Genomic DNA, 27,885 nt, shown 5'->3' with positions numbered 1-27,885 from the left:
CATGAGCACACGTGCACAAGTTAGAAGAGGATGCTATGTATCTCTTTGGCTAGGAGCACTGACTGATGAAAAACTTCCCAGGATCTGTCTATTTTTTGTCCCTCATTTCTGGGTTACAGGCTCACGTGACCATCTCTAGCTTTTTTTTTTTTTCTTTTGATTGGACTTCGGCATCTCTCACTTTCAGAGCAGTCTCTCCTGCTCATTGAGCCCTTTCTCAGCCCCAAACTGCAAATTTTAAAAAGCAGATAAATCTCACACAGAGCAAAACATCCCCAAATGTAGTATTACTCTTAAATTATTGTTGTTTAGCTGACAGTCGTCACCTATGCTGCTCCTCTTGTGTCTTGTGGTTTCATATCCCGGCCAGCTCTTCATTTTGTAGCAAGAAGGAAAGATAATTCGTTGGATACCTAGGAGACAAAGCTTCAGAGTTATTCGCTGTCACTGCTGGCCTGACCCCACGCTGCCTCCACTCACAGATTTGTACCCTACAAGCAGAAGAATTCTGATGGACTCTACTGCACCTTATGAAATAATTTTAAATAATTTTAAACTCCCAGTGATGAGGTTACAGGTCAGAGTGCTTTTCTGCTATGCAATCTCTGGAGGTTCAAGAACATGAATCTTGAAGATGCCTGCCTGGTGCAAGCTGGGTGTTCCATCCCACACCTATAAACCCAACATTCACGAGGCTGAGACAGGAGGATTGCGGCAAGCTCAAGGGCAGCCTGGACTGCACAGGGAGTTCTAGGCTAGCCAGAGCTACACAGGGAGACCCTGACTCAAAACTGTTAACTGAAAGTAAACAAGCAAACAAACGTGTCTGCCTGGTTTCCAGTTGTCCCTGCTCCCCGGAGTAGAAGGACTCCAGCTTGTGTGTTCCATCAGTGATAGCCATGTTTTCTCTGATGAATCTTGGTATTTAATTATCATCAATGTTTACAAAGGCAGCATTAGCTGCCCTCATTTCCAGTCCTGCTTTCCAGCTATCCCTTTCTTCACCCACATGCCAGGGTCATGGACTAGAGGATACCTTGATGTCCCAGCACCACCCTTGGTCCTAGACCTTTGTGTCCTGCTGACTTTAAGTGAGTTGGCATTGTGGCAGTGGGGATATTTCTTGAAAGCATGAGAATTGAAAGCACTACGATTAAGCATTAAGTTAACTACACACTGGTGTCTTACTGACCTCAAGTCATATAAATACATCCATCCCAGTCCATTCTAACAAAATTTATCTCTACTCGGCTTCCCCTTAGCAAAAGCCTCAAGCACTCACTGCCTAGGAAATCTGATGCAACACTAGAGTATAGATAGAAGTGGCAGTGGAAAAAGATTTTGTAGCTAATGGATGACACCGTTTGCTCTGCAAATTTTATAACGGCATGGGTACATCATTAGTGAACATATCACTAGGATTTTAAAAATTGATTCATTCTTCGACAGGTTCATACATGTATACATCGTAGACTCTGATCACTCCTCCTTCCACCGTCTCTCCGCCTACCCTATCTATCCCCCTCCTCTTACCATGTCCCCATTCTATTTTAATGTCTTTTGGTTTGGTTTGGTTTTGCTTTTTGACCCACTGGGCTTAAGTACAACTGCCTTCTTGGGCATGAGTGTGGAGCTCTCCGTTGGAGCGGGGGGGGGGGGTTGGTCACTCACCAGCGGCTACATCTGGAGCCTCCCCCCATCTATGACTGGATGTTTAGAGGCTCTTCTACAGACCCTACGCCAGCAGTTGTAGTCGGACCACTCCCCAAATATCTGATGCTATTAATTTTTAAGGCTACTTTGTATCTGTGCCTCCTTTTAATATCTTTTTGTCCACTGCATCCCTGCATATACTGTATTTTGATACTTTTTACCCCAGTGACCCTCTCTGGTCCCCCTGCCACTCTTTGTGACTTACTTGCTATTCCTAACCAGTCCCCTCCCTTTCTCTTTCTCTATTTATTTATGTATTTGTTTCTTTGTTCGTTTGCTTAGTGAACCAGCTAGCTTCATTAGGGTTTCTTACAGGAGCACAAGTGAGAGGTGATTTATAGCAGCATGGCACCTTACCAGAGGCTACACCACTGAAGGAAATGTTTCCCTCTTCCCTAGCAACCATTAGCTGTCCATAGCTCCTCCAGGTCCCTAGCAACCATTAACTGTCCATAGCTCCTCCAGGAGGGGCTGGGGCCTTGAGGTCCCACCCCATCCATAGCAGAATAACAGTGCTGTGCAGGCAACAGTCGCTGCAGTGGGATCATGGGTGCCCTGGCTATGTCGCATCTAAGGCAGCATGCCCCAACCCTCCCCTCTGTTCTTGACCGCTGACGTTCTTTCTGCCCCTCCCTCCACGCTGTTCCCTGATCTTCGAGGTAAGTAATGTAGGTGTTCCATTCAGGGCTGAGTGCTCTAACAGTTCCTTCTTCTCTGCCTTTGGGCTCAGCAGTTACACACACTACAATGAGCAGAAGCTTCTCTGACAAACACTGAGAGCATTCTTAATCGTGGGCATAAATGTAAATATTTGGCAGGCAGTGTGATAGGCACACTGCATGCGTTTGATGCTATGAGTTATAATCATGGAAGAGCTTGAGGCCCAAATTCTAGTCCTAGCTTTGAGCTGTGGGGACATGGAACATCATGTCTGCTATCTTGGGTTTTCGTATTTGTACAATGAGATAATTGATTTGTTAATGTACTAGACTTTTGTTTCTGATATTATGACAATAAACAGGATTTTTCAGCTGGCTAGAGGAGTGAACCTGTTAGCTTAGCCTTCCAGGTGTTCTGTCAGCTGCCCAAGCTAAGTCAGGAGTCAGGGTTCAGGAATTCAAGGAATTTACACCCAAGGGAAATAAAATTACAAAGTGGATCCTGCTGACATCAGTCGACTATGAGGGAGCAGACAGAAAGCTGAGCTTGGTCCCATTGGTCCCACCCATAGAAATGGGCTTCCCATCACCATCACAGCCTGATGAGTAACTGCCCAGAAGTGAGGTGCAGGTTATCATAATGAGTTCAGAAATGAATCAAGGGCCCACAGAGATGTGGTTAATCTGCCAACCAATAGATAATACAGTTCTTGTCTACATATGACACACAGTTGCTGGTGTTGCAGTAAGCGTTCAGAAAACCGAGTGTCTTAGTCAGGGTTTCCTTTCCTTTCCTTTCCTTTCCTTTCCTTTCCTTTCCTTTTCTTCTTCTTCTTCTTTTTCTTCTTCTTCTTCTTCTTCTTCTTCTTCTTCTTCTTCTTCTTCTTCTTCTTCTTCTTCTTCTTCTTCTTCTTCTTCTTTTCTTCTCCTCCTTCTCCCTCTCCCTCTCCTTCTCTCCTACTCTTCCTCCTCCTCCTCCTTCTTCTCCTTTTTATAAGGAAGGGAACTTGTTAAAAAGTCAAGGGTAATCTTGAACTCCTGAGGAATAATATTTTAAAAAAATTTTAAAGTTAATTTTTATCTGGCTCTTTTTCTTTTGCATTTTCTTAGTTGTCTCATGATCCCTGTGCATCTACTCATATTTAGAACTACTGTTCCAAGAGGCTGGCCAAAGGTTTTGAACCTGAAGTGGATCCTTGGCCTTCACTCTAGCCCAACATGCAGACATGCTCAACATCCAACTGCCAGGGCCACAATTCAAATCGCCCTTAATTATGGGTGCTGCACTGGGGCAGGGGAGTATGATTCTCAGAATCTCTATGCTTTCTGTTCCATATTACTGTAATATTCTGAAAAAGATCTCATCGTCTCTTTCCTGAAGGGACAGGAGCTGGCCAGAAGAATTCTGGACTCTGGGTAGATTATGAGCAGGGGCATTAATGTTCCATGTGTGCACACCGACTGGAGGGCCCATGTCAGGAGGGTCTCCCTCCAGCCCCCACATCCAACTCTACCTGCCATCTGCTTGCCCAGAGACCCCGCTCTTTGCTCTTTGTATGGAAATATAACAGATCTCAAGTCTTCTGCCAAGACATCCAGTGGTACTTAAGAGGGGTTTAAAACCTGTCGTGGCTCCAGGTTTATCCCTATCTCTGAGACTTCTCAGAATACTGCTATTTACCTGATCCTGTGTGAGTCCTGTTTCCTTGAGGGTGGTAGACCTGTTACTGTTCACCATCTGCTTCTCTGTTGTCAAAATGTAGCACAATTGTTTCCTGCTCCATTCTCTTTATCCTTGGGACTTATGCTCCTACAATATATTTTAATGTCAGTTTAGTGGTATCAAGAAGGGGAAATTTTAATCATAAATCCATATTTTCTCCTTTTAACCAGAGATTCAATTACATATCTCTATATATTAAGAATATTGATTTTGTCTTCATTAATTATCATAAATACTTTGTGTATTTTTAACTTTAATGAAGACTTTTGTACACTAAAGGGTTTATATTTCTAGGCTTGAAAATGACCACTTCTCCCCAAAACATCAATTTTCTCAGCATTACTTATTGAATAATCACCTGTTTTTCAAGAAAGTATGATTCTGTGCACCTTAGACTTAAGTGGTTTTTTTTTTTTTTGTTGTTGTTGTTGTTGTTATGATGAAATACATCATGCCATAATCTTCCCAGCTTTTTATGGACATACTGCTCTTAGTAGATACATATCCATTCATAGTAATTATTTTCACTTACGGTTTATTATGTATTGAGCAGGGGATGGGGAGTTGCCACAGTGGATAAGTAGCGATCAGGAGGACAATCTGGCTGTCAAGTCTTCCTTCCATCATGTGGGCCCAGGAACCCAGCTTGGGCTGGCAGGCCGGCAGCTGGTACCTCTATCTTTCCAGCCCTTAAATTCTTATGTATCCCAGGAACTCTCTTTTAGAGTAGACAATACTTCTGTGTCTTTAACTAGAATCTTACGGGAGACCTGAAGAAACAGCGACTCATTCCTGATAGGGAACTGACTACTGACGTAAGTATGGATACAACCAAAGTCCAACTTGAGAAATGAATGTTTTATTGGGGTGACTTACAGAAATATGGGTGAGTGTTATTTACAGGAGCAGAAATGACTCAAAGACAACTGTGTCACCAAAGCTCCTCCCAGCATGGGTGACAGCTCACCAAAGCTGGGAACCTGAAGCACAGTGCAGGCAGCTCAACAGGTCTTTGTTTCCTCTAGGCAATCCCCAGTCTCAGCTTCTTCCAGCAGATGAGCTTGTTTGGGGGTCTTCTTTGTAGCTTGGCTCCTTTGAGAGTGACCCTCAGCAGTCTTTACAGTTTATATACATTCGGGAAGAGAGGGTGTGTCCTAGTGGATCTGATCAGTTTCAGGGACTCCCTGAAGCTATTTTGAGTTGTGTACTTCCTGCCTTAATGAGCTTCCTTGAAATATGTCACCCCTCCTTAGAACATCCTGTTTTTCTTCCCTACAAGCATCCTTTCTTAAGTTTCCCTTCAAAATGGAAGGCTTTAATTTCAGAAGAAACTACGTGTGTGTGTGTGTGTGTGTGTGTGTGTGTGTGTGTGTGTGTGTCTGTCTGTCTGTCTGTCTGTCTGTCTGTCTGTGTGATGTATGTACACGTGTTTCCTTGACCACACATAACTCAAACAGAAACTTGAGGGAGGTGCCAGGTGTCCTCTATCCCTCTGCTTTGTCCCTTTGCAGCAAGGTCTCTTTCTGAACCCGGAGGTGTGTTATTTCACCTAGGGTGGCAGCCAACAAATCTTACAATATTCCTGTCTCTGCTCACCGAACTGCAGGAGTTACAGGGTTGTGTGGGACAATCCAGGTCTTTGTATGTCTGCTGGAGTCCAAACTCCTCTCGTCCTATGTGTGCAGCAAACGTTTTTAAAGACTGAGCCATCTCTCAATCCTGTTTCTCCCTGTTTTAAAATTGATAACTTTGTTGCATACTGGTTTTGGTTTTTCCTCATTGTGTTTTCTTTTAAAACTATTTCTAAATTATTCTAGCTCAAAGACAGCTGCATTAAAATGGTTATTGTACTTTAAATTATTCTAGCTTTTTTTTTCATTATTCCAGATTAATTTTCAAAACATTTTACTGAGTGAAATGGAACATCTTGGAATGCTGGTAGCATTTACATTACCTCAGTAGATGAACTTGGGATATCTGGCAACTTTGTAATGTCAAATTCTTCTTTCAAGGGTTGTATATCATATCTGTCTCATCTATGCAAACCATCATTTGTTTTCTACTAGAGTTTTCTTCTTTTAAAAGATTATCCCAAAGTCATTTAGGAGTGTTCCCTCTTCTGTATTTTGTGGGCACCTACACTGTTTCGCTTGCTTCCTACAGAAAAGTCTTCACTAAGTTTTCAGACCAAGGAATCCTTTATTTTCTTGTTGTAAAATTCTGCACAAGCCAAAGACTGCATGAGACATACTGAGTCATAGTACATATTAACGTGGTGTTCCTTGCTCCTCCAGTCTGGAACATTTGGGTGTTGACGTCTCTTCAAGATGGAACTTTCAGTTTCAGTTTTGCAAATGGGTCCTGAGCCCTGTTTGGGATGCTTAGTTGCTGTCTGTTAGCTTCCAGGCCAGAAGCCGGCAGTGTCCAGTTCTGTTTACTTCTCCTTCTACAGTAAAGTCATTGAGCTTATAGTTCCTGGGACAAAATATTCCCTTCGTCTTTTATATTTAAAAATTTTATCAGAGGAGGTGCAGCATACATCATGGACAATGTGCAGGAGACAGTTGTTTCCTTTCACCATGCAGGTCCCAGGGGTATAACTCAGGTATCAGGCTTGGCCACCGGTGCACTTACTCGATGTGTCACTTTGACTGCCCCAGGTCTCCTTTCTTCGTCATGGACAGCTTCCAGTACTCTCATCTTCTCAGTGCACTTTAAACTTCTCATTAAGTGATGGAGAGTGGCTCAGAATTCTAAAAGTCCCAGCAGGATCCCCTTCCCTTTTTGTCTCATGAGTTGAGACTCTCAATTCTGAAGGATACAGATGGGGTAGACCCTGGGCTACTGCATCAGCATCATCTACAAGTCTCATCACAACTTATTGGATCCTCCTATAGATATGCTGGAAGGTCAGACATCAGGTCTAGAGGTTTTAACAGAACTGAACATAAGCTCATTAGTGATAGGGAATCAAGAGAGATTGGCGACGTGAGGGAGGGAGGAAGATGATGACCTCTTGGTCTATTTCTCGTGGATGTATATCCTGCACTTGGTCATCAGTGAGGTCACCTGTGAAGTTCTGGTTTGGAGGATAACACTCACGTCAGATGACCAGGAGCCATCCTTATCAATGATGCAGTCACATCTGAACTTTGCTTTAAGGCGCCGCTCTAGGTGTTTACATTTTTCTGCATGCCTTCAGTAGATTAAAATGTGAAAGAGACATATTTAACATATTTACTCACTCTCTAGGTCACTTCAAGAGCAGCCTTCATTACCTTAGCTCTCCCTGTCTTTCCCCATCTTTGAGATGGGCAGCAGAGTCTGCCCTTCCTGTTATCACAAAGACTTGCTTGTATTTCATTTCCTAATACCTTCTCTCTTTGGAATGGAAATAAGGAGAAACCACTCAGACCAATGCGAGGAAGGAGGACATCCTGGGTCTGCTCTGTGACTCACTGTCTGTGAGGTGGGGATGCAGCCCAAACACTAGGGCCAGGCCCTGGGCTGACCAGAGACCTGATTTGTTCCTCTTTCATGTGAATATAACAGTCGTGACGACACATGTGCATGTGCTGTACAGTCAACACACACATAATCCCCCTGCACCAGTTGAAGCAAGTGTAAGTGTTAGTCCTGTTGTGTAGAAGAGGAAACTTCGGTGCTGACAGTGAATGACATTGGCTCAGGACGCCCAAGATCAACTTCTCAGCACAAAGGAGATTTATTTGCCCCAGAAGGACAACGGACAGGGATAAAAGACAAAGACAAAAGGAGACAGAGGAAGAGGGAGAAGGAGAAGGGAACAAGGGAGAGGGGAAGGGGCATTTGTCCTGGGAGGGGGACAAAGGGCTGACTGGATAGAGAGGAGGCAGACAGGAGCCATAGGAAAATGGTGGTTTATAAAGGTAAAAGGGTAGGATGAGGTATTTAATTTTAATTGGGCATGTTAACTGGGTGAACCAAAGGGGGCTTTTGATTGCTGGACTTGAGTACTTTGATAGCTGAACCTTGGTAGTCTGCCTCAGGAGAAGGAAGTAGCCAAATGAGGGAATAGTCCTTGGTGATTAGCTTTAGGAATGTGATCTAATGATTTTTAGCATTCAGAGGGAATGGGGGAGAAGGGCAAGGCTTGGCAGAGCCATGCTTGCTATGCTAGGGCTGGCCAGAGTCCCTTCAAGCACAAAGAAATGAAATGATTTGGTTGTTTTCCGTTGAATCTTGTTTGCTAAGTGTCTTGGTCTGTTCTGCTGCCGTAGCCAAACACCATGGGCTGAGTGATTAAACCCTTGTCAGTGGCATTCAAAGGGAAGAGAATTCGTTCTTGAGCCAAACAGTCAATCATCTGTTGCCCAGGAGTGTTGATTTGGGTTTCTCAGGGTAACACTGGAATGTGAGAATGTTTTTATAGTGACTCGCCCAAAGAAAGTTCTAAGTCAAGGTGTTGTCAAAAGCACTGGCGAAGACGTTGGCTAGGCAGGGTTCAGAAAGGTGGGGACGTCTCTGTCATAGACTTTTGGGTTGTTGACAGTCACAAGAACGTTGGGTGAGACACAGGGGTGAGTGATGAGTGACTACTCGGTAATCTAAAGCTAGCCCAAGATAAATTTCTATCTGAATGAACCACTGCCCATCTACACTCACCCACATCAGGAAGGTTCAGGTTTCCAATCTTATTATTGTTATTGTTGTTGACTGGGGAGTGTGTCTAGAGGTCAGAGGACAGCTTTGTGGAATCACTTCTCTCCTTCCACCTTTATGTGAGTTCCAGGAATCAGGCTTGCACCATTGGGCAACCAGTGCCTCTTCCTGCTGAGCCGTCTCCCCAGCTCTGACAACCAGGAAGAGCTAACCAGTCAGTCAGCATTATAGAATCTTAGTGTGCTTCTTTTTCCCTCCTGAACAGTTCTGTTCACCCAACAGAACCGTGTTTTCCCCATGGTTCTGGGCTGGAGATCCGACATCAGGGTGCATGCATGGTTCAGCTCTGGTGAGAGCAGGCTTCCGGCTTCCAGGCGACAGCCTTCCTGATGCGTTCCCACATAGCAGGAAAAGCTCTCATCATGTTTGTTTTTTTTTTTTCCTCCTCATAAAGATATGAATCTTCTCTTGGGAGGAGGCCTCATCTGTATGACTTCATTTAAACCCAATTCCCTTCCCAGAGGCCTCCTCTCCTAATAAATACTATCAGATTGAGGTTAAGGATGAAAGAAATTTAAATTAGAGAGAGTACTAGCTTTTGGTCTAAAAATACCAAAATCAGATCACTAAATAGATCAGCTTCCACAGAAGCAAGTAGCTGGGAAATGGGGGGCAGCGCTCAGAGACCCCGGAGTCAGTGTAACTCGTTTTTTACCCTTTGGCTTCACCACTATCAGCTATCAATAAGGGCTGATACTTGTTCGTGATTTTTTTTTCCTCTCAAGGAGATGAGGCTCTCAAAAGAGGAATCAGGAGCTGGAGAGACAACTCAGTAATTAAGAATGAATATTGCTCTTGTCCTAAGTTCAGTTTCCAGCCTGTCGGTTGTCACAATTGCCTGAAACTCCAGTTCTAGGACACCTGACACCTGTTGCTGGTCTCCATAGGTGCTGTCCTCATGCACATAGGCACACATACATACACGGTTTTTAAAGGAATCAAATATATGAATAAAGAAGTACAGGCACTGTAGCAAGCATAATACTGTTGCATTTTGAGGGACGTGGTAGCGAGAAAAAGGCAGTTGACTTTGCTTAGGAAGTAACAGAGAATATGATGCTCGAAGAACGGTGTGGGCTGGGAATGTAGGCCAGCTGGTAAAGGTGCCTGTATGGCATTCTGGGAGCCCTAGGTTCAATCCTTCAGTGCGTACCTGTAACTCCAACACTGAAGAAGTAGAGGCAGGGGGATCAGTAGTTCAAGGTCACCCTCTGCTACACAGTTGAGGTTGGAGTGAGGAGGGGCCTCTGGGGACAGAAGCACACTTGTATCCATGTTTCCGGCATGAAGGATTCCATGCCAGGATTCTGGCTACTTAGGGTCACAGACCACCACCTCAGCCCCCTGTATGCCAAAGGAACTAGGGAACAGAATTTGATGGAGGAAATTTAAGTTAGCTACAGTTTGGCCAACCCAGAGGAGAGAGTTTCTTCCCCATTAGGCAAAGTTGTGAACATATGTTAATTTAGCTGTGTGAGAGGTAAATTAAACCCTTGGAAGGGTAGAGGCTAAAATCCAGGTTGTCTCCATTATCTGTTATAAAGACAAGTTTATTTTTTTATTTTTCAAATTAAGGTGGGAAAATGGTATCTTAAAGATCCTCCATCCTTTAAAGAATTTGTTTTCATTTTATTTTGTTTTTTTAAGACAGAGTTTCTCTGTGTAGCCCTGGCTGTCCTAGAACTCACTCTGTAGACCAGGCTGGCCTCGAACTTTGAAATCTGCCTGCCTCTGCCTCCCAAGTGCTGGGATTAAAAGCATGCACCACCACTGCCCGGCTTTATTTTATTTTTATGGGTGTTTTGCATGCATGCATGTCTACATGTGTGCAGTACCCACAGAGGCTTCCACAGGTATACACACATATAGGCATGCACATTCAAAAACATGTACACATACCATACACTACACACCCATGTAGTGGAGGGAAGAGGAGAGCAGAGCGCGCAGAGCAAGTCTGCCTGTGTTTTCTATGGGGAGTCGTAATGGTAGCAACGGAGATTTGTACCAACCCCACCCATCTGAGCCTGGACCACTCTCCCTGTGATGATTATTTGAATTGGAATGGAGTGGAAAATGGGAGTGAAACTGGAGGGACTAAATATACTGTGGTGAGTCCTTGCTGTGTCGTAGCACATTGACATGACCCCTGACTCCTGTTTGGAACAGGATGAATTGTAAGCAAACAGGTAAAAATTAGTAGACAGCAGCTTGTCAGGGACCCCAGAGAGCATGCCCAGTTAATCAAATCTAACAAAGCAGGAACGAAGTGAAGAGTCGGCCCAGAGACCTGAAGTAGACCCCATAATAACACCAGTAAGATATGTTTCGAAATGAATTAGTGGAGCCAATAAAAGTGAGCCCCTCCACCTAACACGCATTGTGGTACCTCAGGCAACAGGCACAGAGAAGCACATCTGTGTTAGCTCACAAACACCAGCACTGCCTGAGAGTGGATGGAGACTAGGTAGCGTGAACTGCCCTACATGTGTGTGGAAACTAAATTTGGGTGCCCTGGAAGAGCAGCAGGTGCTATCGTCCCAACTTAGAAAACACTTTTTAAAAATGAAAATGAGGCCCAGCAACGTGGCTCAGTGAGTAGAGATGCTGGATCACCAAGGCTGATGGCCTGGGTTTGATTCCCAGACCCACAATGGTAGAAGAAGAGAGTTGCCTTCTGATGGTCATTACCTGGCTCCCACACACATGTGTGCGTACACACAAACAAATAAAACATAAAACAAAAAAATAAGTTCCCCATCTTTAGGCAAGAATTGTTAGAACTGGATTTTGTCAATAGCAAAATTCTGCAGTGAGTTTATAGATAGTAAAAGTGGCTGGCCATAGAAGCACATGAACAAATGCACGTCTTCAATGGCCTGATGAAACACCAATGAGTATTTATAAAAGCCTTATTACATACCTGCAAAATGAGAAGAAACCCAAAACTGTCTGCAAGCTTTTGCAGTTTGTAAGTGTAATCAGAGTATTTATAGTGACCAGAGAGGGCAAGTTATTAAGAATTGTCACTCTGTGGGGTCAGGGCTTCATGAGTAGCCCTGCCAGAGAAATGGCATCGAGAGTAGAGCTGGTCCCCCTTTGTCTGAAGGGACGAGTTACAAAACCCCAGTGGACCCTTGGAATTGCTCTTAATGCTGAGCCCTGCGATGCTACGTTCTCTCCTGTACATATGTACCAGTAATAGAACTTGATTCATGAATGGACATTGGTAGGTGATTAATTCAATGACCAATAACAAAACATGACTATAATAATAATTATGATACCTTATCATGATGATGATCTCTTTTGAAAGACTCAAGATAAATGCTAATGTTGTCAGAGTACATGTGACTTCATGTATGAAACCATGGAGAAGAAAACTGTGGATAAGGGTGATGACTGTACAAGTGGGTGTTATCTCTCCGTCCTAGCTCTGACCCCAGGACCTTATGCCTGCCACATGGCAAGCCCTCGGTGAGCATTTGATGGATGAATCAGATGTGTGGAATTATGGCTGAATGGTGAACTGGGAGCTCTGTATCTTGTATCATGTGTTCTGTGCTTACCTTCTATGCAACAACATGGACCATGCTTTCTCCTTTCTGCCCCCACGGTCAGGGACATTAGCCTTAGGATTCTCAAAGGAAGACAGCCGCACACCTACATTCATGTACATATAGCAACACAATACCATCTGCATGTTCCAACTCTCTCTGCACCCTGTGATCTATTTTATTTTGGAACTTGATGGCTAGATTTTTGTGTCTACACTTCAGCTGCATGTTGACCCAACGTGGGCTCAAAGATGAATAGTGACTCTGTTTGCTTTGCAGGACACAGAACTGATTTTCAGAACCCACAAAACAACAAAAACAAACAAACACCCAACCAACCAACCAGCCAACCAACCAACCAAAACCCAGCTGTGGTGATGTGAACTTGTAATGCCAGAGCTGATGAGACAGACAGGTGGTTAAAGAAATAATAATGTAGATAGTACCTAATGACCCACACTCAGGATGGTCCACGTATGCAGACATGTACCTATGCATCCCTCAAACCTGTACTGCCCCCGCCCCCCGCCCCCCGCCCCAGCAACGAGTGCCTAGATTCAGAAGGTTACAGTGTCAGCTGTATTCAAGATGGCAGAGTCCTCTATACACCCAAATTCTATTGTCCGGAGATGGTGAGGAGGTGGGTGAACCTGGCCTGCTGTGGAACAAGCTATCAGAGGCGGCTTACGTACTGCACAGGCCCTGTGCAGTCTGGGGAAGCCCTGCTAGCCATCCCAGAGGATAGAGGAAGAAGCTCCTAGGCATCAGAGGGTCGTCTGGAGGTGACGCATAGGAGACCAACCCTCAAGCCTGGTGTGAGAAGGAACCTGAGGGCAGAGGCCCGAGATTGCCCTTGGCTCATAGGCGCACAAAGGCATCCAGCCACTCTGGTCTGACGCTGCACAACTCTCAACAGTGTGGAAACAACTTGTTGGGGACAGGAGATGGAGAACTGCGTGGTGTGAACTGTGCTGGGGTGAGGGAGGATGCTCCAGGCCTGAGGTGGAGAGTGGTACCTACTGTATTCTCCAGGTTCCACGCTGCCTTCACGCAGGCCTCAGAGCCTGACCCCGGGACGGGGTGTCTTTTCCCTGACCACTGCTGCGGAACTGTCCAGAGTCACACAGGCTTCGTGGCCTTGCCTTGGAACTCAGCAGGAATTCCCTGCAACTGAAGGAGCAGGGACCATGTGTTGTCACTGAGCTTGGGACTGGGTTTAAAAGCACCTTGGGGTTTGGGACAGGCTAGTGTGGGAGGATCTTGGTGGTAACCACATCTTCGTCCCTCCTTTAGGCTGCCCATTCTTCAAGGAGGGACCTTTGCCTTTGTGGCTCCCTCTCTGGCCATGCTCTCTCTTCCTGCCTGGAAATGCCCAGAGTGGACTCTCAATGCCAGCCAGGTGAACACCAGCTCTCCTGAATTCATTGAGGAGTGGCAGAAGAGGATCCGAGAGGTAACGGGAGAGCTGGCTGCGGAGTTTGTGCACTTGCTCAACATTTATTATCCAACTCCCTGTAAGGGAGATGGTTTACTTATCCCATGGACACAGACAAGGGTCAATGTAGGGCACTGTGGGAGCCGGCATTCCAGTGGTGTGAGTGTGCATGGATGGAGACCACAGGACCAGAGGATAGACAGGGCTCGACACCACTCTTATGTGTTCAGGAGGCAGAGTGCAAGTGACATTCATACTTACTTTGTGCATTGGTTTTTGTGTACTTGTGACATGCAGGGAGCCCTATATCAGGAGTCAGCAAATTCGCGTCTTGGACCAGATCTCACTTATGGCCTGTTTTATTTTTTATTTTTATGTGTATGAGTGTTTTCCCTGCATGTATGTATGTATGCACACCACATGCATGTAGTGACCTCATAGGCCAGAAGAGGGCTTCAGATCCCCCTGGAACTAGAGTTAGAGGTGATTGCTAGCCAGCCTGTAGGTGCTAGGAAATAAATCCAGGTCCTTTATGAGAACAGCAAGTGCCCCTAACCACTGAGCCATTTCTCCAGCTTCTATGGCCCATTTTTTTTTTTTTTTTTTNTTGCCATGGACAAAGAATGTCTTTTCTATTCCAAAAAGGTTGTTTGGGAAAAAAATGTACTAATGAGGCAGAAACCACAGGTGGTGCTCACAATCTAAAATGTTTTCCTTCTTGGACATTCACAGAAAGTCTACGAGTCCTACTGGATAACACAGGGCCTAGGGCTGGGTTCTGGTAGCCCAGGGTGTGTGTGTGTGTGTGTGTGCGCGCGCGCATGCGCGTCCTGAAGCCACAGACGGTTGCTGACTGCGCAGCTCAGGGCCAGCCACCGGTGGAAACAGCCACAGGAAAGCTGAGCTTGAAGGCACTGTCAAAGAAAAGTAAACAGGGATTTTATTTTTAAAGAAATAGTGGCAGGAGCAGGGATGTAGGAGACAGAATTGGTGACCAGTAATAACTTTCCCGTCCAGTGTCATGGCACATGGACCCCCAGTCCACTCAGTGCCGACACATAAAATGATGTTTCAAATGCTGTTTTAAAGTGAGCTTAATGGATAAAAAGAATCTAGACACAGCCGAGAGGAGGTTCAGAGGTGAAGGGTCAGCAGGGAGAAGGTGGCTGTGACTGTAGGGAGCAGAAAGCCTGAAATTGAGGTGACATAATGTGGGGCTAGAAGGGAAATCCATCTAATAGGAACTCAGGAAGGTGGTGGAGGAAACAGAGAAACAGCAATATTAAAGAGAGGAAAAGATGATTAGTTTAGAGTTGGGGAATACACAGACTGAAGAAAAGCACAGAAGTCCTCAGTGGGCTAGCTAAACATCAGCCCACAGCTAGACACCCGAGACGAACCGGTAACACCAAGTACAAAGGCCGGTAAGAATGGTAAGAGAGAAGCGGGACTAGGAAACAGCTGGGCGGCTTGGTGGGTGAAATGCAAGTGTGGACACATGAGTTCAGATTGCTAACATGTGAAATGCCTGCACACGAGACCCCGTCTCAAACTAAAATAAAATATTTGAAAATAGGAGTTTCCATCCACACCGTTAAAGCAAAAAGGGAGAACGACTCATTCAACTCAGCAGATAGGGCAGCACACACCCAAACCTGGCCTGTTCGTGGCTCCTCAACAGCCCACACGCTAAGAATGGTTTTATACTTTCAGTGGTAATTTTGAAAGACACAGAAAGAGGAGTCAAATACTCTGACCCATCAAAATGACATGAAATTCCAATTTCATCTCCTGCAAATGAAGTTCCAATTTATGGTCCATCTTGGCCTCTGTACTGCCCGGGGAATCCCCAGGTATAATCAGGTTGGGCAGTGTGGGGTGGCCCAGCCCCTACTGAGGCCCACATCTTTCCTCCAGCTGCAGGGCGCTATCATGGTAGCTTCCTGTGTCCAGATACTGGTGGGTTTCTCGGGCCTCATCGGCTTCCTCATGCGCTTCATCGGCCCCTTGACCATCGCGCCAACCATTACCCTTGTGGCCCTGCCTCTCTTTGATTCTGCCGGCAGTGATGCTGGGATCCACTGGGGGATTTCTGCCCTGTAAGTATTCTCTGAGAAAGGCAGGCCATCTCAGTCCTGTTTGGTAAACACTTACAGAGTCCAGGATATTGGTAAACCCTCGTGGCTTATAAATATATCCATGGGCATTATCATACCTTGAAAAGCATCACAGTTGATACTTAAATTTTATTGTTACTATTAGATGTTTTACTCTTACTGATTCACACCGACAGCCTGTTCATCACAACAGTATATAAGAACATGTGGTGTTTATGAAAACTTGACTCTACCGGTCCCCTGCCAGCTAGGATTTCAGTGAGATGAGAAGGATACAGAGAACGGTCCCACCTTGCAAGCTTGTTGTAGTCTATGAGAGAAGGCTGAGGTCTAACAACCTGCAATACTGGGTGGGAGTCAGCTGTGAGTCAGAGGATGCTGTGTATGTGCAGGGCTCGGGCACCAGGGATGCCTGGGAGACATCTCTGACTCTGGACTCAGTGATGCTAGCTTGATCCGGCTGCCGCAGTTCATTTCTCTCCGTCTCCCGGAAGTGATAGTCCACTGGGTCGTTATTTCCCTTCAGCCAACAGCGTCTCCCACCGGGGCTCAACCACTCTCGAGGGATGGCAGGACTCTTGCCAGTACTTTCCACAGGGACTCAGCAAAGTCACTGCTGCCACTGGCACGTGATGGCTCAGCCTCCTGGCCATTCCTTGGGGTACCTTGCGAACCTGCCATGAGGATCCCAGCCCAGCAAAGTAGGCGTGGCCATCTGTTTCTGTTCCAGGACCATCTCCCTCATCGTGCTCTTTTCTCAGTACCTCAAAAACGTCATGGTTCCTGTGCCGGTTTATGGAAGAAGGAAGAAGTATCACATCGCCAAGTTCAACCTGTTTCAGGTCTTCCCTGTAAGAACCGCCACTCACCCACTTTCCACTCCAGGTTGGCTCACCTGGAGCCGGTAGGGAACGCTCACTATGCCTCGCTAGCTCCAAAACCGATGCTCTCTCCTCTCTGGAGGCTGGGGTGTGTGTGCGCGCGTGCGTGTGTGTGTGTGCGCACGTGTGCGTGTGTGTGTGTGTGTGTGTGTGTGTCTGTTTGTGTGTGTCTGTGTATGTCTTGTGTGTGCTGTCACACCTCCTAGTGGTTGGTGGTGTGCCATCTCAGGTCCCTACACTGAGAACTGGTTATGGGACAGACAGCCTTAGCTCCTGGCTGTCCTCATAGCCAAGTGCTTAGAAGACAGCTTCACCTATGATGACCTCCTTTTCCAGAGCTTTCTAGAAAGATACTACCACATGTTTCTCTCTGACCCCCAGAAGGAACAGCTTCATATTTCACAATGCTCTCCCAGTAGGAGAATTCGCAAAGTGTTCTGGGATTCCACTTCGTTTCAGGCTCTGTTAGAGGATCAGGTCTAATTCTTGGCACGGATGAAGACAAGTGTGAGAGCCAGATTGTGATCCTTGTGTCACAGGCTGGGCCCAACATCATTCTGTCCCACTCTGCCCAAGGTTTCTTTCCATAGAATATTTTCTGTCTCTGTTTCCGGTCTGCTCCCTTAATGTGCTAATTTACCCATGGACACAGCAGATTCCCATTGTCAGTAGCAAAGTCAGTAACCAGCACCTCGGTCTCAGAGCTCCCCCTTCCCCCTCTTCTCCCCCCATCTAGAGGAAGGGGTGGAGCAGGCAGAGTGTGAAGGGCATCTCCCTTTGGCAGGTGCTGCTAGCTCTGTGCCTCTCGTGGCTCTTTTGCTTCGTGCTCACTGTCACCAACACCCTCCCCGAGTCCCCCACGGCATATGGATACATGGCCCGTACAGATACCAAAGGCAGCGTCCTGAGCCAGGCCCCCTGGTTCCGCTTCCCTTACCCAGGTGAGGAGAAATGGATGTCCTTATGATCTGGGACACGGGCTTCCTGGGACTATCTGTGGGATGCAAGGCACTGGATGGAGTGTTGGAAGGGTTGGGGACAGATTACAAGGAAAGATGGGTTCTGGGGAGAGCATATATAAACCCTAAGAGCACAGGGTAAGAGAAGTTCCAGGCTGTTCTACGGTGTACGAGCCCAGGAAAACGAGCCCAGGTCCCACGTCTGTCCCACACTTGCTACATCTCTGAGATAAAGCCTCCGCTATCTTTTTTGCTCAAGCTGTCCTTGAATTCACTCCACAGCCCAGGCCAGCCTGAAACCTGTGGTCCTCCTGCCCCATCCTCTTGAGAAGCTGGGATTATGTTCATTACCCACTAAGCCGTAGGTGTTCTAAAAAGCCCTTGGGAACAGTAGATCAAATGCCATTATTCCAAGAGTTTTCCCAGAACTAGCATAAGGTCCGTACCTTCCTCCATGTTACCCAGAACCCCCTGGTTTTGGACCCCTTGGCCTTGGGGTATGAGAGAGAAGATGCAAGAGAGGCCATCTTGACCTCCAGGCAGATATTTGGGGCTCTTGATAGGTCCTGGTGGGCTTAAGGCTGAATTAGAATATTTTGGAGGCGATCAGAGCTTCCTTTAGTCTACTTCTGGTCCCACCCTGAAGTATAGGAAAGTAACCAGGGCTGGAGGATGGGCCAGCCTGGTTCATGGATGTGTGTTTCTAGTAGAGACTTTACCTTCCAACAACCTCAAGGCATCCTTTGAAGGAGGCGCCAGTTCTACCCTCAGCGTGGAAAGGCAGGGCAGAAGCTGCAAAGGCCTCTGGATAGCTGAGAGCTTTCCCAGACTCGATAAGCTTCTAGGGACCCTTCTGGCAAAGAAATGACAGGGTCTAACGGCTTCCTCCGCCCAGACATTCCCCTTGTGTTCCCTTGACAGGGCAGTGGGGCCTCCCCACCATCAGCCTGGCTGGAGTCTTTGGAATCATTGCTGGAGTGATCTCTTCCATGGTGGAGTCGGTGGGTGATTATCACGCCTGTGCTCGGCTGGTTGGGGCCCCGCCCCCTCCGAAGCACGCCATCAACCGTGGCATTGGCATTGAGGGTCTTGGCTGCCTGCTGGCAGGGGCCTGGGGGACCGGGAATGGTACCACGTCCTACAGCGAGAACGTCGGGGCACTGGGCATCACCAGGGTAAGACTGCTGATGGGGTTCCTGGGGCGGGGCTGGGTTCCTGCAAACTAGTTTCCGGTTGCAGCTGTGACAGCTCACAAAGGCTGGGTTTAGATAAATATCATCCTGCTGATTTGGCCGTCGGAAGGATGGGAACTGTATGGGAGCTAAAGAAACATTCCTCAGGGCAGGCCTTTTCTACAGGCTGTCTTGTCCCTAGACTGTGGCTCCTTCTTCCACATTCCCCTGTCACAGATGTGAAACATTATCTCCTCACAGAGACATACAGAGTTATGCTGAACTACCAGTGTGAGCCAGGAGACCACCCCTAGCTCACCATTTCCAGCTCAGGCGCCTCTGCAAAGTCCCCTTGCCAAGCATGGCAAGGCTATATATGAATACGTATGGCCTTCCTACAGGGACTCAGCAAAGCCACAGATGCCACCAACACATGATGGCTTCCCTTCGGGGTCACACATCAGATACCCTGTATATTGCATACTTACATTAAAATCCATAACAGTAGCAGAACTACAGTTATGAAGTAGCAATGAAATAATTTTATGATTGGGGGTTACCACAACACGAGGGACTGTGCTAAAGGGTGGAAGTGATAGAAAGGGTGAGGATGACTAGCCTAGGGGCTCAAAATGGGCTCTCTCTCCAGGGGTCATGACCCTAATGTCAATATGTGGCCTTCTTTAATTGTGGTGGGACAGTCATTGCCTTTAGCCCGGTCCTGAATATTCAGCTGTCCCTAGACAGATCTACCTCAGGTCCCCAGGGCCCTGACAGCCAGAGACCTATGAAACACACACATTCTTCTGGAGTCCCTGTCTGAGGGAACCCACTCTACCACTCATGTCATCTTTAACTTGTAGCTGTCCTGAGATGTTCCACTGGGCTCTTCTTTCTCTATAGGGCTCCCTGCCTGTCCCTCTTGGCTCCCTTCCTGGTGACACAGACTGACTGTCCCTGTACAGTAGGGCCTCACATTCTCTCTTAGCAGGATCTTGCACATCTTCACTCCACCCATAACTTGACTGCCTGGTTTCTAGAGCCCAGTTCTGACTAGTCCCTGCATAACATCTATTCCACACCCCCACACCCCCACACCACTTCCTCCTAGAGAGTTCAGGAAAGATGGCTTTTCATTATCCCAGGTTGCAGTGTCTTGTGGCTCCCTCCCTCCATGGCTCCAGTGTGCATCCTGGAGGAATTGTGCCTTCTGCTCCCAAACCCCAAGTGACCCGTGCTACTGCTGGAGCTGAAATCCACAAGCAATCCCCAACCACCTTCACTGCCGTTCTCCACGAGCCTAGAGAGTCGGATGCTCTCCCAAGGCTTCCAGAGCCCTTCATCCAGGCTGTGAGCGCACCACAAATGTAGCAGCCAGGGGTACAAACTTGAAGCAGCAAGTTTCCTTCCTGTTAAAGGGAACACATCCTGTGAAGAACAGAAAATTACATTCCATCAACAAAACAAATTTCTGTGAGCATAGTTTCTAGGCTGGGGCCTTTTAAGAGAAATGAAAAAGCAGGAAATAAAGACCCACAGGAGCAGGACAAACTGAATCAATAAGAGGTTAGATCAACTGAAGAGAGTACAGGTGCAAAGACCACTTGCTTTTACGGTTCACACTCCCCCCTGTGGCCTTTTTAGGCATTGCAACAATGGGTGTGTGTGTGTGTGTGTGTGTGTGTGTGTGTGTGTGTGCACATACATGTGTGTGTGTGTCTGTGTGTGTGTGTAGTAAATGTGTGTGTGAATGTGTGTGCATGTGACTCTGTGTGTGCATGTGTGTGAGTATGTGTGTATGTGTGTGTGCATGTGGATCTCTGTGGGGCGTTAGGGAGAGATCAGGCTGAAGGCCACAAAGCTCCTGTCACTTCGCTAGGAAGTCACAGCCGCCTGCCAAGACGTCAGTTCTGAGGCCAACAGAGACCCAGTCTCTGTGACAAGCTCTTGCGGTGATGGGATTGGGCATGGCACTCCTCATGAGACCTTTGGCACAACAGGCTGGACCTGACAGACCCACCTGTTGTACCTGCAGTCCCACAGTCAACTGCAAAGGCATTAAACAAAGCAAAGCATTTCTGATGATTCTTAGTATGGAAAGTGAAGAGTAAGAACATTTGTAATCTGGTCACTGGTTACTGCATTAGTGGACTTTAGCTAACACCGAAATACCTTTAAAAATATTTTCTCACTGTGGGAAAAACCCATTCTCAATCCCCACCCTGCCACCTGCCCCTGCCCCCCCCCAAAAAAAAATTCTGGCAAGAAACTGGAGACAATGTATGGGATAGGTTTGCATGTTACATGACCTCCACACAGTCAAAGGAGAAATCAAAGTTCACATAGGCTGTAACAATTGCTTGCTGAGGAAATCTGCTGAGTAGTTGTAAGGAAATGGCTGTTCTGGTGGAAGCTTTGAGACTGGGAGTCATATCTCGTCACTACCTTGCTTTAAAACCCTCCGGTGAAGGAGTGAACATTTCTCTTGTTTTTATTTTTACTGTAGTAAAAATTTTTAAAAACATGAAAATTACCATTATAACCATTTCTAAATGGTTAGTGTAACCATATATATCTTAATGCAATTTCATGCATATATAATACACTTTGACATTATTCCCCTCCATAGTTTTGATGAAGGATTTCGTCATGTAGCCCAGGCTAGCCTCAAATGTCTGTACCTTCTATCTCAGCCTCCTCAGTGCTGGAGTGTTAAGCATGCTGACATTGTACTGCAGCCCTTGGCTTTCCTCAACCCACTTCCTCGTTCCTCTTCTCTTCCCCTATTTCCTGCTCCCTGTCCCCAATTCTCTTCTCTGATCCTCACACCCCCAGCTCTTCCTTTCCCCAGAGCCTGGCAACCTTTTGAGCTCCCTGTCTCCATGGATTTGGGTCCCCTGGAGACGTCCTGTGGATGGAGATGTGTTATGTGACTTTTCATGACTGGCTGGCTTGTGTCTCCTAGCACACAGCCCTCAAGACTTCTGTCAGTTACCTTTCATTGCTGTGATAAAATACCAGGGCTAGAAGCAATCTGAGGGAGAAGGGGTTTATTTTAACTTATAGCTCCAAAGGGATATTGCCCTCATGACCAGGAAGGCATGGCATGGTGGGAGAGGGAGGGAGGCAGAGAAGGAGAGAGAGAGAGAGAGAGAGAGAGAGAGAGAGAGAGAGAGAAAGAACAGGCTCAGGAAGGACCAGAAGGCTATAAAAGCCCGCCCATCCACAGAAGACGCAGACTCCTAAATGTTCTATAACTTTTCCAGACAGCACTACCAGTAGGGAACCAAGCATGAGCCTATGGGGGCTTTTAAAAATGTTTTAATCACCACAAACCTCATCTGCATGTTGCACCAGGTATCAGAAATGCTCTCCTTAGGGACCTAATAATGCCACACTGTACGACTGTGGCACATTTTGTTTCTGCCCGCTCCCAAGCTCCCAGGGCCCTGTGGGCTGGAGCCTGTCCCTTGCCCCGGATTCCCTCCACTCTCCGGGCACTACAGCCCAGGCGCACTGATTTTCCTTGTGCTTTAAAATCACTTTTCCCATAGTAGAGCTCACAGGAACCACTTTCTCTCCAGAATATTCTCCCACCAAATCTTTGTGTACATGGCTGTCTCTTGCCCCTTCTGTCCTTGTATACGGGTGGAATTCTCCTGATTGGTCAGACTAGCCAACCACCATAGAGCATCCCTCAGTGCCTACTGTCCCACGACTGTCCCTCCTGCTGGGACATTAGATGCTCCATTTACAAAACACCAGATGACACAGGAATTGAGGCAGGCACTGTGTCACTACTGAGAGTAAAACCCAGAGGGCTGATGACTCTGCCAAATGCAGGAGACCCTGGCTTTGTGTGGGGCTCCGCTCTTTCCTCTGGACTTCAGTATTCTCTTCTACAGAATCAGGGATGCACAGAAGGGCCCCTCGGCACTTCCTTCCTGCCCTGGCCTTTCCTGTATCCAGTGATGTGTATCTTTGCATAGTGATATGGACGAGGGATAAGTGTGGGAAGTTGTAGTGCGATTCATGTCTTTGGAGGAGTGTGTGACATGGTACGAAGTAGAAACTCGTTCTTAGTGGACCAAGCATAAGGAACACACAGAGGTGTAAATGCTGCAGTAGACCCTTGTACCTCTGCCCCACCCCACCCACCCCCGCAAAAAAAAAAAAAAAATGTCCTTTCTATTGAGTGTTCCATGTGCTTAACACATATTATTCCAAATATTCATAAGCCTTAATGCATTGCCTTATGTGGTGTGCCGGATCTCACATGGTAGATGTGGAGGCTGACTTTCAGAGATGTAAGTAATATGCCCAATAGATGTGAGGGAGCCAGAACAGAGAGATGAGGTCAGGACCGAGTTCCGCCTCTCTCTAGCCCAGTGTGGGAGCCAGGGAACAGCAGATGGCACTGCTTCTCAGGTTCACTACAGTAGTGTGAAGGATGCAGGCGCAGATTTCCAGGGCATCTACTTGGCCTGGTGCTCCTATGTCTCCTCTCTGGGTGTGCAGGTCGGGAGCAGGATGGTGATCATCGCCGCGGGCTGTGTGCTGCTCATCATGGGCATGTTTGGGAAGATCGGCGCGGCGTTCGCCACCATCCCTACCCCCGTGATTGGCGGCATGTTCCTTGTCATGTTCGGGATCATCAGCGCTGTGGGGATCTCCAACTTGCAGGTGAGGCACCTCAGTGAACATCAGTGCTGCCCACCCTGAGAGGAGCTGCGTGGGGGTGGGGCTTCGTGGGAGGAGGGACAGGAGAGGAGAAGAAGAGGGCGGAAAAGGGGGAGGAGCCGAGGAAGAGGAGGGTGTGGTCCTAGGAGCCACACTGACCCTCCCCTGCCCCCCAAATACAAGAAAGAAACAGACAACTGCATGCTAACCATCAAAGCCGGCCTTATGCACATGCGTAAAGGTGTCTAGGGCCCTGATGAACTCCGGCGTCCTTTCTCCCACAGTATGTGGATATGAATTCATCCAGGAACCTCTTCGTGTTTGGCTTCTCCATCTACTGTGGGCTCGCCATCCCCAACTGGGTGAACAAGAACCCTGAGAAGCTGCAGACAGGTGAGTGCTGACTCCTCTGGCCTGTCACTGCTCCAGGTATGAAGCAGGGTGGCCCTTGGTCCCCTCGAACTGTCTCACTTTTGTCGCATTCCAGGGATTCTCCAGCTGGATCAGGTCATCCAGGTACTCCTGACCACAGGCATGTTTGTTGGTGGCTTTCTGGGCTTCTTCTTGGACAACACCATCCCTGGTAAGGCTGTAGGTACCCCGTTGCTGGGCTTGTGGACATCTGAGCAGGGTCAGGGCCGTTGGAGCTTCTGTCAGGCTGTTCACAACACACCCTGCATGAGCCCTGGGTCTGGAGTCAGGATAAGGCCTGGCCTACTTTAGTCAGCTTGAGCTGCTGCAGAAGAACGTGACAGAATAGGGTGAGCGAAAAACAGCCTTCTCTCAGTCCCCTGGGGCTGGAATTCTGAGGCAGGTTGGTTCTTCCTAGGACCCTTCTTGGCTTGCAGCGAGGGTCCTCACGTTGCTTTTGCTTTGGGCTGGCACATCCCTGTAGTCTCTCTGTTTCACCATCTCCTTTTGTGTGAAGGAGACGGGACTGGGGTGGGATGTAGCTCAGTCTGTGGAGGCTTGCCTGCATGCACAGCTCTAGCTTCCAATGTATAAGCTACTTGCAGGGATGCCCGCCTGGGGTCCCAGTGCTGGGCAGGTGGAGGCAGGAGAAGGGAGAGTCCCCGGTCATCTCCAACTTCATAGTGAGTTCCATGCAAGCCCAGGATACATAAGACTTTATTTCAAAAGAAACAAACAGACAGACAGACTGGAGGCCTCTAACAACAGACTCCTTGTAATGTCTTTACCTCTTTAAATATTGGCAAATACTGACACCCCAGGATTAGGCTGTTAATCTACGACTTTTCAAGGGATACAGTTTAGTCATAGAAAGGCCCTAAAGTGGACTAGACATCAGACACAAAAGGAAAAAGAAATAACCTTGCGTCTTAGTTAGGGTTTTACTGCTGTGAGCTGACACTATGTCCAAGGCAAGTCTTATAAAGGGCAACATTTCATTGGGGCTGGCTTGCAGGTTCAGAGGTTCAGTCCATAATCATCAAGGTGGGAACATGGTAGCATCCAGGCAGGCATGGTGCAGGCAGAGCTGAGAGTTCTACATCTTCATCTGAAGGCTGCTAGTAGAGGACTGACTTCCAGGAAGCTAGGATGAGGGTCTTAAGCCCACACCCACAGTGACACTTCTACTCCAACAGGGCCACACCTCCTAATAGTGCCAAGCATATATGAACCTCCCTGAGCCAAGTATATATAAACCATCACCCCTTGGCTTTCTTAAACCTATAATACAATTGATTTGGTGGGAAAACCACACACATATCCATCCAACATCCATCCATCCATTCAAACATCCTTATTTCTAACTGTCTACTATGTATGTAACAAGTGCTACTCACTAGAATATAAAGAGAAGTGAGACATTTCTCTTCCTCCCAGAAACCTACAGGCTAATAGAGGAAACAGACAAACAGGGGGTGTTAATGAGGCCTGGGATGAGCTGTTTGATGGTGCAGGGACTGGGAGGGGCACTAATGGTGAAGAGTGTGGAAATTCCATCTCAGCCTCTGGACAAACATCCATACACACACACCTCTCTCTTCTGTGTCCTTCCCCTTGGGACCTCTTCGAGAGACTTCCGTGCCTGCACCTGCTTCATGCTTTCTGTTTGCCACATTATCCTCTCCACCACACATAAAGTGCACCTGCATTCCACAAACACACATGGACAGGTCTGCTCTTGGGAGCTGGGGAAAGCTCTGGGGTCCCGTGGTTGAGCCTGAGCCTGGGTACCACATGACTAGGGGCTCTGAGATTGCCTAATGAGCAGAGGGGAATCTGTGGTTCCCGCCAAATCTTGAAGGAGGAGTGGAAGAAAAAGCAGGGCATTGCTGGGCACATGGGTGCTGCCAGGTACCCAGCTCCCCCTCCCCCCCATAGCACTGTGAGCCCAACCCAAACCCAGCCTTGACTTCTCACTGTTCACTTCTCAGGCAGCCTGGAAGAGAGGGGCCTTTTGGCATGGAGTAAAATCCAGGAGGACTCTGATGAGACTTCGAAGGTCTCAAAGGTCTATGGCCTTCCCTGGGGGATTGGCACCAAGTTCTGCACATCTTCATGTACCCGAATCCTCCCCTTCTGGCCCAGGATAGACCACCACAGAGACGAGGTGGGAGTGAGCCAGCTCACTCTGTGCTCCCAGACCTCCTCTGGAAATCACCTGTGGAGTGCTACAGAAACCAAGATGTGAAGAGAATGGACCCCCCCCCCCCCCCCCCAATCCTCAGTCCTAGCTAACTCGAGCCTTCTCCAGCTCCACCTCAACCCCGAGGCAGGAGAATGGACCCCCCCCCCCCACCTCCCAATCCTCACCCTCACACACCTTCTCATAGCCAAACTCTGGCCTGCAAATGCAAAGAACTCTGTTCACAAATAGTCACACAAGGGTCCTTTCCAGAACCTTCCATACCTGGGCACCGTGGTGGCCACGCAACACAGCATTGATGAAGAGCATAATCAATATGGAGCTGGCCTCAGGGCATCCTTCTGCTGTCTCCTGGCTCTGGAGTGGATGGTGTGTGTGTGTGTGTGTGTGTGTGTGTGTGTGAGAGAGATCTCCACAGAAGCCTGCTCTTCAACAATGCTCGACAATATTCTGGTGGTTCAGGAGGAAGAGGCATGCTGTGGAACAGGGACCGGCTGTTTATTGAAAGCTGATGAGGCCAGGCAGCCTTTAAGGCTAGCTGGGTGACTTGGCAAGATCCTGTCTCAAAATAAAAAAAAGTAAAAAGCAAGCTGGGGATGCTGGAGAGATGGCTGGAGAGATGGCTCCGTGGTTAAGAACACTGGTTCTTGCTGAGGATCCTGGTTCAATTCCCAGTACCCACATGGTGGCTCACAACCATCCCCGACTGCAGTTCCAGGGGATCTGACACCCTCTTCTGACCTCTGTACCAGGAACATATGTGGTGCACAGATATACATGTAAGCAAAACACTCATACACATAAAATAAATAAATCTTTTTAAAAAACAAAACAAAACAAAGGATGTAGCTCTGTGATCAAGAACTTTTGTAGCAGATGCATGGACCAGGTTCAAACCTCAACACGGGAAAACAAAAACAAACAAAAAGAAGCAACCAACACAGTTGTTTTGGTCCCCTTCCTCCAGAGACCTTGTGGCCTTCCAGCACTTCCTGTAACCTGTAGCGGATCCCTCAGTTCTCACATGGAAAAGCAATAAGGAACACCAGATCCCCTCTAGCACCTGTCCAGCTTTAGGACACGTGATCGGACCTAAGACTTCTAGGTAGAATTAAGATGACTCATGCCCTGCTGTGCCCCATTCTTCCCACAGTCCTGACACAGCTTCCTGCTGCTCTTCAGTCTCCACTCACTGAGGAGTCACGGGGCCTCAGACCCCTTTCCAGGAGGAGAGGACTCAAGCTCTACTGGCCCCACACCCCCCCACATCTGCCAGAGCAGGGGCTCAGGTTCCTGGGCAGCTGCATTCAGTCTGTCTGGGACTCCTTCAGAACCCTACACTATTTCCCAGGGGGAATTGGGCTTGGGTCTTCACATTTTGATAGGTTCTGAGTCATATGAGCCAGGGAAAAGACCCATCGCCTCTCTCAACCCCACTTTAGCCAACGGGAACTCTTTTTGCTTGACCAAACCCACTTTCAAAAGAAGGAAGGGCTGGTCTGCTGTGGGAGTGGGGAACATCTGGGTCCAGAGGCTGCTTCTTTTCTAATAGGACTTTCCGCATCTCCACCCCTACCATTCATCTACCTCTGCTTGGCAGTGGGTGGGAGGACCTGACTCCCGGCAGAGCTTGGTGAAGCCCAGACTGAGCAGAAATGAGCAGAAAGGGCATGT

General features: G+C 47.6%; 2 protein-coding genes across 2 annotated transcripts in view; both read left to right on the top strand.

Annotated features, from left to right (window-relative positions):
* LOC110317369 (solute carrier family 23 member 2-like) overlaps positions 1-26,256 on the top strand; it is a 36,486-nt gene extending 10,230 nt beyond the window's left edge. The window contains exons 4-9 of the mRNA XM_021191824.1: positions 13,647-13,806; positions 15,706-15,887; positions 16,636-16,756; positions 17,571-17,727; positions 18,667-18,920; positions 26,110-26,256. Of these exons, the coding sequence (XP_021047483.1) occupies positions 13,647-13,806; positions 15,706-15,887; positions 16,636-16,756; positions 17,571-17,727; positions 18,667-18,920; positions 26,110-26,256 (1,021 nt within the window). The remainder of the gene's footprint in view (positions 1-13,646; positions 13,807-15,705; positions 15,888-16,635; positions 16,757-17,570; positions 17,728-18,666; positions 18,921-26,109) is intronic.
* On the top strand, positions 23,811-24,902 carry LOC110317370 (solute carrier family 23 member 1-like). The gene is made up of 2 exons (XM_021191825.1): positions 23,811-23,990; positions 24,085-24,902. The coding sequence occupies exons 1-2, from the start codon at positions 23,891-23,893 to the stop codon at positions 24,318-24,320; spliced, it is 336 nt and encodes a 111-aa protein (XP_021047484.1). The 5' UTR covers positions 23,811-23,890; the 3' UTR covers positions 24,321-24,902.
* Positions 26,257-27,885: the final 1,629 nt, after the last annotated feature.

The sequence above is a fragment of the Mus pahari genome, chromosome 2 (assembly GCF_900095145.1).
Source record: "Mus pahari chromosome 2, PAHARI_EIJ_v1.1, whole genome shotgun sequence".
NCBI classification, from domain to species: Eukaryota; Metazoa; Chordata; class Mammalia; order Rodentia; family Muridae; genus Mus; species Mus pahari.
Note: the sequence above shows the minus strand (reverse complement) of the source record. Positions and strands in the feature narration are given on the sequence as shown.